Source organism: Scophthalmus maximus, chromosome 22, assembly GCF_022379125.1.
Source record: "Scophthalmus maximus strain ysfricsl-2021 chromosome 22, ASM2237912v1, whole genome shotgun sequence".
In the NCBI taxonomy this organism is placed as follows: domain Eukaryota; kingdom Metazoa; phylum Chordata; class Actinopteri; order Pleuronectiformes; family Scophthalmidae; genus Scophthalmus; species Scophthalmus maximus.
In genome coordinates this window covers 10092016-10104030 of record NC_061536.1, presented here as the reverse complement: position 1 = coordinate 10104030, position 12015 = coordinate 10092016, and the positions used below count along the sequence as shown (strand labels likewise).

Here is a 12015-nt window from a genome sequence, read left to right as displayed (position 1 = left end):
TGAATGTCATATGATGAGATGTACAACATGAATAGCACTCTCAAATTTCTCCAGCAGCTGGTTAGTTTAGTTCAGTTTAGTTTAGATTCGGATTCAGTAATTTATTTGATACAGGATTTGAACTTAATAAAATGCTATCAAACACTCTTCCTCCTCGCCTCCATCACTCCATCTCATGGTGGTATGTTAATTTAATTTAATTTAATTTAATTTAATTTAATTTAATTTAATTTAATTTAATTTAATTTAATTTAATTAATTTAATTTAATTTGATCAATTAAATTTTGTTGTCACTGTCTGCTCACAGTAGCCTAATTTTTACCTACAAACATTATATTCTCTTCTAATGTTCTGTACGAAGGTGAACATGCATTTGTCAACCTGTAGAAATGTCGTAAATATAATTTAATGCACACAGTTTAAAAAAAAAACCCAACAACATATGAAAGAGAAAGAGCAATGTTGAGTTAGAGCTGTTGTAGAAGACGAACCAAAGTCACAAGGAGGAACCCAAACAAAACGTCAGGGTGAAGGACATTAGTCATTCAGACACTTGAGAATAAGAAGTGAGCACATACCATTAGGGCATGAGTGTCTCATTTAGTCTGCATGGAGAGTTGTGTGTGTGTCTGTGTGTGTGTGTGTGTGTGTGTGTGTGTGTGTGTGTCTCTGTAACAATCCTCAATTCAGACGGTTCCACTTCATGTCCCTCGAGTGACAGTGTACAAAAGCTCTCCAGTCGTGGCATAATCAGCCTTTTCATGAGCGGAGGAGGAGGAAAATTTCAGCCAACAGAAAATAGACTTGTCTCCTGGGACATAGCTCTGCATAGGTAAGAATATCTACAGTATGGCCGAGGTCAATGGCTCTTTCATTGCTCCCAGACAGACACGTCTTTACCAGAGTGTTGTAGCTGCAACCAGGAGGGGTTAGTGTTAAAAATGAAGACACAGAAAGTTACTTTCATGGATTCTGTGAGATACAATGTGTGCTACAACTTGAGCCCTGACTTTTTTAAAGCTATATTTGTTTACTTTTTGTAAAATGAAGTACACCTGATGTAAGCAGTTCCTGTTTGATATTTACCATTGGATGTGTTCACAACTACAACTAAATGACTTTGACGCAGAGGAAAACTTAAAAAGTGGTTAAAATCTTTATCATTCACATTGTAAAAATAAAATACACATGGAGCCAAATATGATGCATTAAAAAAAAATCCTATGCTGCCAACTACTTTTCATGTACTTAGTTACTTTCCACCACGTGATGAAATTAATTACACAAATTCACTGGTATATTGGAGAACTCCATGGTTATATTAGACATTATATCTGTGTTTATTGATATGAATTTTACTTCATCATGTATTTGAAGTGTAAGGCAGCGACAGATGAATCCATAATGACTGAAGCAGTAGAGCCTGAGGTTATGCACCCTGCAGCACAGGTTACCATGGTGATGGAGCCTGGTCAAAAGTGAGATACAGGACGTCCTGAGTGAAGCACAAAGATGTCTGGACAACAAACTGATCTTGCTTCGGTGTTCACACCCCCTAGGTCAGATGGAGAGCATTTTTAAATGGATCTCTTATCATCTCCGAATCTGAAGTTTTGTGTTTTGCAATCTATTGTTTATTCGTTGTTTTGAATGGCAGCGTGTGCAGAGGCAAAGGCCCCTTGGCTCCAAATATCTCAGTGTTTTTGTTAATTGGTGGTTTTGTTGTTTTTCACGTGTCTCTGTGAACTGAAATGTAAAAACAAATCTAAAGTCCTGGGCCGTAGCTGAGGTAACATTTAAAAATTATTATTTCATACTGTTTAAAAGCTCCCTAGTGAGCCATAGAAGACCTTACATAACCATTTTCACAGGCGGAGTATGGTTCGTCAAGTTGAGTGAACTGGTCTCCATGTTTAAAAATGGGCGGAGCAGCCCTTTAAACCATGAAACACTTAAACACTTTGGGTCTCCGTAGAAAATCAGGGTGAAAACGTGTGTGTGTGTGTCGTGACCTTTGCAGTCTGTGAGGTATCTTTTCCAAAGTGTCTGTTAGTGGTAGTGCACTCGTCCAATCGTCCCCGTCCCCGTGACCAGGATGTCCGGCTGCCCGTTCCTCCAGATCTCCCTGACGATCCGCTCCCTCTCCTCCAGGCGTCTGGCCTTCTCCAGCTCCTCGGCCGACGCGAACACGTTCACGCTCCTCAGCGTGCCGTTCGACGGGCTGCTGCGATCGCTCATGGGCCCCGCCGTCACCTTGGGGATCTCTGACTCCTCGCCGCCGCCGCCGTCCTCGTCTGCGATGCTCTCCTCCTCCTCCTCCTCTTCGCCCTCCTCCTCCTCGCTGGACTCCTTCAGCTGTCTCCTCTCGGGGGACGGAGGGGGTCTGCTGCTGCTGCTGCTGGGGCGCCGCGTCCTGCAGGCGATGCCGGCCACCAGGAGGCAGAGCGCCATGAGCAGGCCGAAACAGACGCCCATCATGAAGTAGAGGGCAAAGCTCTCTGGATTGGCTGCATGGGGAGGGACACAACACAATCAGCAACAATACAAATAATACTCCTAATACATTTAGCTGATCCCTTCATTACTTTTACATGAGTGCATTGAATATTTCTCACTGAAAGTGAGTTTTCTGAGCTCCATGATTTCTCTTAACATTTGAGCAAATTTCCTTTTTTCTTGCTTTCCTGCCAATAGAACGATGAGAAAATCAGCAGCAACTAAAGCTGCTTTCGGACACGCACTGAAGTCCGGACATTTTCCTGAACTTTTCTGAAAGGGGCCGTACGTGAGAACGCAAATGTTGCTCCACACTTTTTCCGGAACTCCTAGTAACATTTCTGGAAAATGTCCTGGTGAGCCCATGTGAGAATATAGCAGGAAAATATGTGAACGGCTAACTCTGGACATTGTGCGGAGTTCGTGGCTGAGAACAGCCTCATTCAGATGTATGAAAGAGGGAAACAGCTCCTGCATAAATTCTGACAAACACTGTCCCTACAGTTCATCAGTGATTTGCTCGGACAGCACCTGTTTCAAGTCTCTATGCTGAGCTAACTGGCTGCAGACTGTAGCTTCAAGACACAAGAGCGGTATCGGCCTCCTCCTCTGACGGTTTCACCTTTCTTTTAATAACTTTTACAGGCCCGAAGAAGTAAGAACCCGCGCAGCACATGGAAGGAAAGACTTGAGAAACATTTGATGAATGATAACTCGGCAATCATCAGTCAGTCTTCTCACAAGCCCTTGAGGTGTAAGTAGTCCCCTCGCCCCCGGGCCGGGGCCGGGAACCAGAGTCGCGGCCACACTGATGTTTCTTACCTCTGATGTGAGCGTACGTCGCCATGCTGTTACTGAGCAGCTCCATGTCTCGCTTAACAGGCTCCATCCTGGTTCACAGTCAGTTCAAATATCCACCATCTCCAGGACCTTTCTTACACTCTTAACTCTCCTGTCACACACACAAACAAAAACACAAGTAGACAATTAGTGTCTGCATCTCAATTTGAATAAACATGAAATAGAGCCACTGATCCACACACTGGGGAACAGTGAGTTCATTCAAAAACGAAAAAAAAAGAAAATGTTCCTCCGAAGCTCCACTCGTCAGTCCTGTGATTTGAACCGGTGTCAGAGGTCAGCGCAGAGGGACATTGTGTTCCTCATAAGTGTTTTACAGTCGGGCCTGTGGTGAGGACAGCAGCGTGAGGCCCTCTCTGTCCGATAGGGACGTTTATATATTTATGACATCAGTGCCTGAGGTGGCGCTTTTCTTTCCGGCCTTTTTTTCCCCCCCCACAAGAAAAAGTTGTTTTTGAAAACTCAGGGCAATTATAGAACAAGAGTCATGAATTAAAGGGCCATTTCACAGAAAAAATGTATAGTATATAGTATATTTTCATTTTAAGATAAGATAACCCATCTTGAAACATTTGTAAAAAAGGTAATAAATAACTAATTATGCAATATAAACACAAGGACAAAAATGTGTTAGATATTGTAATCTGAATACAACAACTGTAAAGGATGTCTTATTAGAAAGTTATACCAATAATGTGTATAAACAAGACTTGAGCTGACACAGTAAATGCACCCAAAGAAAAGTCAGTAAGCATAAGGAGACAAAGTAGCAGCGGAAAAAAAAAAAGTTGTGGGGCCATCAGCCATCGGTTTATGAACATTTTGAAGCCTCAAACCCTTCTTGTTTTTTGGAAACCAGAAGTCACCATTTACGGAAACGTCCACCTACACGTCCTTCACCAATTGGACAGTATTGGCTGTCAATCAAGCTTCATCCACGCTCCAATGCTTTATCATCTATTTTACTCTAAATGGGACCATAATTTACACAATGAACATCACGTTGTGTTGAAGGAGACTTGAACATAGCGATTGATAATTGATTGCTAGACGTTTGCAGAATATGACTTCTTTAGTCGCCCTCTGCTGGTGATTCCAGAGAATACAGGCTTCCAGGCACGTCCGCATTGGCTTTACTTTCTGCACCCATTTCCTACGTCCATTTTTATATATACAGTCTGCTTCTCTCAGTGGTAACAACGATTTGGATGTTGAATATTTACAAGTGGGAAACTGGTAATTACAGTAAATCTGATATGACCCTGAATGTGAAATAAACACAATTCACAGTTGATGGAATCTGGTCGTGGTACCAAGGTTCTAGATGAAAAGTTCTTTACAGTTCATCCTCAGGGGGACATGAATATCTGCGCAATCCATCCACTCTTTGTCGGGACAAATTGTGAAATTATGTGGTGCTTAAAGTCTAAATTAAATATCATTGGGATTCATCCTCAGGGAAGAAGGAACAACAAACCCTCTGATAGTCCACAGACCTCATTGGAACGACTGAACAAACAGCATTTTGGGGTGAACTGACCCTTTAATGGAGACTGATGGTTAGATAGAGCTGAGGTGGTGGAGGGGGCTGGGGGGGGGTCACAGATGGTCCCACGGTTACAGTAGAGCTTGATGTAAACATGCTGACTGATATGTCCCGCCCCCTCACATTCCCTGTCATTACAACAACAATGTGCGTGGGAGCCGAATGTTTTTTCTCTCTGTTGCTTTTTCTCTCCGGGGAAAAACGAAACCATGACCCGAGCTCCCGCCTCTTGTCGTTCGGGGGGCTCGGGTCTCTCTGATCCCACCCTGATCTTTATCCTGGTGATTCCTGGCAGACCTTGAAAAACATCTTTTTTTTCTACGCTGTTAGTCTCTTTGGTGGCTGGCTCCCGATCTACAGACTTATGGGAAGGAGCATGACTCCATCTGCCCCCTCAATTTGCTGCCCCCAGACCTTAACAACATAAGTGGGCAATTAAGTTTTCAGTGCAGTTCATGTGAAGTCAAACAATGTTAGTTTTAATTAAAGGTCGGGCACTTTGCACCCAGCAGTTCGAGCCTGTTTGTGAAACTTTGTAGCATTTATCACGCTGCAGATATCACCTTGTAATCAAGTCGTTTCTGTTTGTGATTTAAAGGAATCGTTTCAGACATTTCAGGAAATGTTTGCCCTCCACCTACGACGGCAACTCCCCAGCTCAACAATTAAAAGAGGAGGATAAAAACGACCGCAATCCTCTGTTTTATGGGGGTTATGTGCCAAAATATGTCATGGATCAATTACCCCTGACAACTCATGGGAAAGTGTTCAAAGACTTGTAGTAATTTTCATGAAACATATCTTGTTGCTACTTGTTTCCAATGCATATCACACTCTTTTTTTATTTCAGGATATTTTGCCCAAATTCCTTTTTTTTTCTTCTTTGATTTCTTTTAAGCTTAAGATCCAAATTTCTGGAAACTTTTTGAGGGCAAGTTGGGCGGACACGAATGAAATCATCTCCCTCTTCATAAGATTTCTACATTTGTTTTAAAGACTCAGAAAAAGACTTGATGAGGAGATATTTTTTCCTCACAGAAGCTCACCCACTCTCAGTCTGTTCTCCTACTTACACACACATATACACTATTTCTATGCAGAGCTGCACTGATTTTTTTTCTTCCTCATGACAGACCATCTGTGGTGAGGCCCCCCCCCACCCCGAGTTGGAAGCACAACACAAAATGAGCAGAGGGCGACAAATGTCCATTTTTGTGCACCCGCAGTCTCGGGGGCAGACAGATTTAACACCTCGCATTTCCAGACAAGTCCAATAACTTCTCAACTTAACTGCACACATGCAAAGCCCCCGGCGGCTGTAGCCGTTTACGTGACCCCGTAAAAAAAAAAACGCATTCCCACTCAACCCTCCCACGTTTCCTGCTCAGATAATCCCATTTAAGTCAAAAGATGAAACCTGAGACCACTGGGAATAAGACATTATTTTACAGTGAGAGATCCCTGCGCCCACCAAAATGTCCACAGTCTCTCACGGGGGAAGCTGCTGTCATTGATGCTCGAGTCTAATGCTGCTGGAAAAAGTAATAAAACACATGAGAGAAACTTGGTTTTCTCCTGAAGTGTTGATGATTTGGGGGCTTGTTTCAGCTCCTGCAGCCTCAACGGTCTGTGGTTTTGCTAAAGAACAAGCTGCGAGTCCTTCTAATAAACCGGTTTGTTGCGGCGTTTATTGCCCGAGAGCAGTGACAGCAGAACATGTGGTCAAAAAACCACCCTGATGAAATTGTCAAAACGCTTGTCTGAGATTGTGAAAAGGTTCTGAGAGACGATCATCAGCAATAAAAGCCTAATTCACAAATGCATTTTCATAAAAAATAGAATCATCCAAAATCAGATCATCACTCACCTTTGGTCGTGGAGGCTGCTCAGCTTGACCAACACAAAGCTCCCTCCTGAAGAATAATAATAAAAAGAATGAGATGGGTCTGTCATCCAACATTTAGATATAAGATCCCATGTCTCAGGAGGTGAAAAAAGCAGCGTATAGAGGTTAACGGTCGCTTTGTGACAGAAGAGATAATATTGCTGCCGGTCCTACAGAGCGGCAGCAGCAGCTCCACACTGTGATCCACTCCCTCTCATCCCTCAGAGCGAGGGAGGACCAGACAGAAACGCTCCAGACTTGTGCTGAACAGGAAGCGTTTCCTTTTTCCTGAGAGAAGAAAATCAAACTGCCGCTTGACTCCAAAATAAAAGCCCCAGGTTTTGCAAGTGAACCAACAGCCTGCAGTCCAATTCTGTCCTTCTGTGCAGAGCTGAGCCCCACTACTGACCAGAGGGGAGGTGATCTCTCCCCCCTGCAGGCCACACACCACAGCGAGGTCTGTTCACTGTTAAGCCAGGAGGGTGGAACAGGAAATAGCTCGTCGGCCGCCGTTGGCACGGGCCAGCGGTGCTGCGGGGGCTCGCGGATTAATTGGGCTCTTTGTATTTTAATCTCGGCTTCGAGGGAGAGAGAAAGAAAAAGCGTTTTTTCTGCAAACAGTGCAGCAGACCAGCAGGTGCTGTTGTTCAGTGGACCAAGTACTTTTACTACAGTACTGTCTTAAATCCAATTTATATTTCTATTTAATGCACCTTTATACTTCGACTAAACTACACTTCTGAGGCGAACGTTGAACTTTTTACAAAACTAAAATCATCTGTAGTGGTTACTTGTACTTGAATATTTCTAGTTTATGCCACTTACTACTGCAACTCCTTTACACATAAGATGGACATTATGTTTATATGCAACAGTATGAATAATTGATAAAACACTCATTGAGTCCATTCACTTGCATGAAGTATTTTCAACTTATATTTCTAGTACATTTTGCACACGGTACTTACTTTTACTGAAGTAAAATCTTCCGTTAAGTTTTAGGGTTAAGGTTAGGGGTAACCCTAAGTATTTTTTTTCAGTCTGTCGCTGTGGCTTATCATGTTTTTTTTTCGATGTTAAATCTGAACATACAAGGTAAATCCAGTAAAGGTGTAAAATAAATATAGAAAGTGGAGTAAAAAATACAATATTAAATATGAAATATGGGGAATTTCATAATATTCACATATCCAAATACTTGAGTACAAATGTACATATCAACTTTCTGCCACTTACAATCTAAATAATCTCATATTTCATAGGAACCATTTTCCATGCAGATAGAGTACTTTGAAATACATCTGTACTTGTTCCTTCAGGGAAAACACTACAACTTGCACTAATTCAGTACATTTGAATTGGAACTTCTACTAAAGGACGTGAGTACTTCTTTGGCGGAGTCTGTGACACTGAACTAGTCTTTATGTTTCGCAGAAGAATTGTTTATGCGGTTCAGCCGCTGTAAAGTGCTATTCTGAGTGCACGAGTGTTGATGTGGCACTCGGTGGTGTTTTGAGTGGATCAGTAAGCAGTCATTATGTGGGCCGCTGTCATTCAGACGCTCTCAATGTTGGTTTTAAAAAATATATATGTCCCTAAAAACACACAGAGGCCACAGACAAAACAATGATCCCACTGCCAAAGGGGAAATGCCTGTGTCCATATTCCTCTTTACTTTAATGCAGTGTTTCACTCTAAATGATACAGCCGCTGAGTTCATGCCCGTCCATCGACAGTTTATCTGCACCAGCTGCCTCCGCTTGTGTTATGTCAGGCCTGTCCTCTTCCTGACACTGCGCTGGAATAACATACCCCTTTTGCAAATTCCTCAAATTCCCAATCGTATTTGTGTATCGGGACGGGAGAACACTGGGGCGGCAGTTTCCAAGCGAAACACTCTCTTCCTTTCACGCGCTCTCGCTCGTTTCCATTGGCTAAAAACAGGAGTCTCCCGTCCGGCCTCAGGCTGGATGTCATGACACACAGCTTGCAGGAGAGAGAGAGAGAGAGAGAGTGACAGCTCACTGCAAGCAGAGATATTTGCAACCGTGGAAATGTGACTGCTTGTTTTTCCACTCTGCCACACTGGCGGTGATCGGTGACAAATGTTTTCCTGCGTATGGGCACTTATTATAACTTTGGGTTTACTGTTTTCACAGACAGATGGGCTTTGTGGTGTGCAGCATGATGACTCAAGATATCAAATATATACACCGACACTCTGGGCCACGCCCACACTTATATTGTGAATTGTTATAAGTTCCATTTCATTTCAGCAAAGCGGTCGTGCGGTATATTTAAGAAGTTGTAATGTAAAAGAGATGTTTTTGGCAGGAGAGTCTATTTCTTGCAGAAAAACTTGTTTTTCGTTTTAATGTTGATTTAAATATAACTGGCTGAAAGGTGGACTCCTGAACCGGTGGAGTGTGATGTGTGGATGTATTTATTCACAGATTAATGCCTTGCAAATCGGCACATTATTCAATTTTCAGAGGATGCAGTGGTTGTCAGCATTTTACACGAGCAGGAACATGGCTCTTGGTGCCATCATTCCTTCATTCACTTTGGGAAAAAACACAAGAATGTGGTTGTCGACCCAAAAATCACCCTGGTGAGATAATTACAGACATCATGGGTCAGGCACCGACAGCCAAGGTTGTTTTTTTCTTTATCTTTTGAATGTAACACTTATTATACTTATAAGAAAACACACCAGGATCTTTAATGTGATCTTTCTGCATCATGAGATAACGGTCCTGTTGACTTACATGATTTTTAGAGGTGTGAGTCACCTTCAGCTCTGTAACGTCTATAATTATTGTTTCTGTGACGACAAGCTGTTTAATCATGTCAGGTTTTTTTTCTTAACTGGACTATAAAAGTTTTTCCAGCATTCAGATATTAAAGAGTTTACGGAAGTCAGGCTTATAAGAGGATTCTTCATTATTATTACTCTTAAAATAAGAGGTAATGAAGAAATATTCAAATATTTTCTTTAGAAAAAAAATGACAGAATATGAAAAAATAGCAATCGTTTTCCCAATGTAAACAGGATTGTGCACAGAATTCTATTGTTTCTCTAAATGAAAAATTGACTTTTTAGCAAACCACATTTCACCCGTGAGGACAATAAAGGTTGATTGTTGAGAATCTTTATTTATAAAGAGGAAATAAAAAAAATTGTTGATAGTTTGTTCAAGGGGGAAAATGACGGTGGCTGCTCAATGCCCCTCTTTTAAAACATAACTACCAAAACACAAAAACACACCTCTTAGCTCAAACTGTATGTTTGAGGTCATTGGTCAGGTCTGTGTACAGCCCAACAATAATTCCTAATAAGATAATTAATAGAGTAACGTGACCAGGGCCCTGGATTAGCAGCGTGACCTTAACGCGAACATATGTTGTGACAATTTTAAGGATTCAAAAGGCCTGAAGAGGTGAATGGAACACCTTTTTCGCAACAAAAGAAGTTTTGGACAAGCAGGACCCAGCAGAAATTGTGTCCTTGTATGAAAAAGAAAATAAGCTATTTTGTTTTCTTGGCAAACTCTTTTCTGCCTCCCCCTTGACTGGCAAAGTTGCGGACTCTGTGAATCTTGGCCAGCTGACTCTGTATGGTTTTCATTATGTCAATGTGGTCTGGGATGTGAACGTAGCGGACATTTCTACCAGTGATGAACAGGTCCTGCAGCTCGGTGAGCCGACCTCGTCGGTCCCGGTACAGCACCTCCTCCAGGCGTACGTTCATGAAGGCGTCCACGTTGACCACGCGGCCGCGCGCCGTGCTCTCGTTCCTCATGTCCACCGTGGTCACCTCCCCCTGCAGACCCTGCAGCAGGACCACCATGCTGTTCTCGGCGATCGTGCGCTCTCGAATAGAGTTGACGACTTCGACCGGCCCCGGGCGCACCGCCGCCGGGGATTCATCTCCCTCCGCCTCCATGGACTGATGATCTGCAGACGTTGGGGACACCAGCAGAGAAAGACAGGAGATCAGCATTCAACGCATAATTCACCCGCAGCGGGAATAATAATATTCAAAACTAAAGCCGATATATCAGTTGGCCGTAATATCGGTCGGGCTCTAAACATATCGGTATCGGCCGATATGTTTAGAGCCCGACCGATATCATTGGGCAACAGTTATGAGCCTTTAAATGTGCATTCATGTTGACATTTTCGGTCAAATAAAAGTTTATTTTCTTAATTCAACTTCTATTTATTCGGTTGTATTCGTAATATTTTTCCGAATTTAGTATTATATATGATAAAGTTAAAAAAAAATATCAAGCCTCAATTAAATTTCTTTGTCAAAAAGGGTTTGATGAAGACATCTTATAGATAAATCAGCAGATATATTTGGTAAAGGAATTTTTCTACTCCGCAATATTGGCATCAGCCAACACAATCGGGCTCTGGAATGAACTCATTCAAACTGTTGTGGAGATCATATATATATATATATATATATATATTTATATATTTATATCTATATATAACCATCTTCTGGGCCAGATGTTACAGATATTGACATTTGTTTTCCGACTGATGCATCATCCTGTCTTTAATGATGATTTTTTTTTTAAATTTCATTTATTGTGACGTGACTTTGGATTTCAGGACGCATTTGATTAGTTAGTGTTTTTGTCTCAAGTAAAAATTGTTAAAATATTAAATGATTCATCATATGGACACACATGAGCCTTGACATGCAGCAACATATCAGTCTGACTGATTGCTTTATTACTGTCATTTTATCTTGATTTGATTTTCGTTGTCACACAACAGCTTCTCTCTTCTTTTTTTTTTTTAAACTATCTTTATTTATGTCAACGTGGTTGTGAACACATTCGACACTGCTTCGGGTTTCATGAGGGACATCATGATAAGATGCATATCATTTCATTCATGCACCTTCCGGTTTTGTTTAGAAGGAAATAGATAAACCCATGGACGTTTGTTTTGGTCCGTTAGAGGCTGAATGAGCTAACTTCCCTGTTAGCTTTTAGCAGCAGCCAAATCACGTGCGACAGTCGGAGGCTCTGAAATGGAAACATTACATAAGACACGAACCTGCACCAGTTGAACTTCCGTGTCGTGTTTAAATCCACGCCAAATCTTTGCAGGAGGAAACAAACCGTTCAAAGATGTCAACGAGTTGTTTTGTTTGTTGTTCTCCCGCACGGACACCGTCACAGCGGAAGAGGCGTCGAGGCATGATGA

General features: G+C 42.1%; 2 protein-coding genes across 3 annotated transcripts; both read right to left on the bottom strand.

The window, feature by feature from the left end:
- Nucleotides 1-1138: 1138 nt before the first annotated feature.
- On the bottom strand, nucleotides 1139-10555 carry eva1bb (eva-1 homolog Bb (C. elegans)). 2 transcript variants are annotated; one of them, XM_035620775.2, is made up of 4 exons: nucleotides 10462-10555; nucleotides 6772-6817; nucleotides 3320-3449; nucleotides 1139-2508 (listed from the first exon to the last, which is right to left on the bottom strand). In XM_035620775.2, exons 3-4 carry the CDS (start codon nucleotides 3384-3386, stop codon nucleotides 2051-2053), a joined length of 525 nt encoding a protein of 174 aa, XP_035476668.1. In that variant the 5' UTR covers nucleotides 3387-3449; nucleotides 6772-6817; nucleotides 10462-10555; the 3' UTR covers nucleotides 1139-2050. The 2 variants fall into 2 exon arrangements, with proteins under 2 accessions (XP_035476668.1, XP_035476669.1); XM_035620776.2 differs by lacking the exon at nucleotides 10462-10555 and adding an exon at nucleotides 8602-8620.
- On the bottom strand, nucleotides 9926-12005 carry lsm10 (LSM10, U7 small nuclear RNA associated). The gene is made up of 2 exons (XM_035620778.2): nucleotides 11866-12005; nucleotides 9926-10746 (listed from the first exon to the last, which is right to left on the bottom strand). Exon 2 carries the CDS (start codon nucleotides 10733-10735, stop codon nucleotides 10319-10321), a length of 417 nt encoding a protein of 138 aa, XP_035476671.1. The 5' UTR covers nucleotides 10736-10746; nucleotides 11866-12005; the 3' UTR covers nucleotides 9926-10318.
- Between the last annotated feature and the right edge of the window lie 10 nt (nucleotides 12006-12015).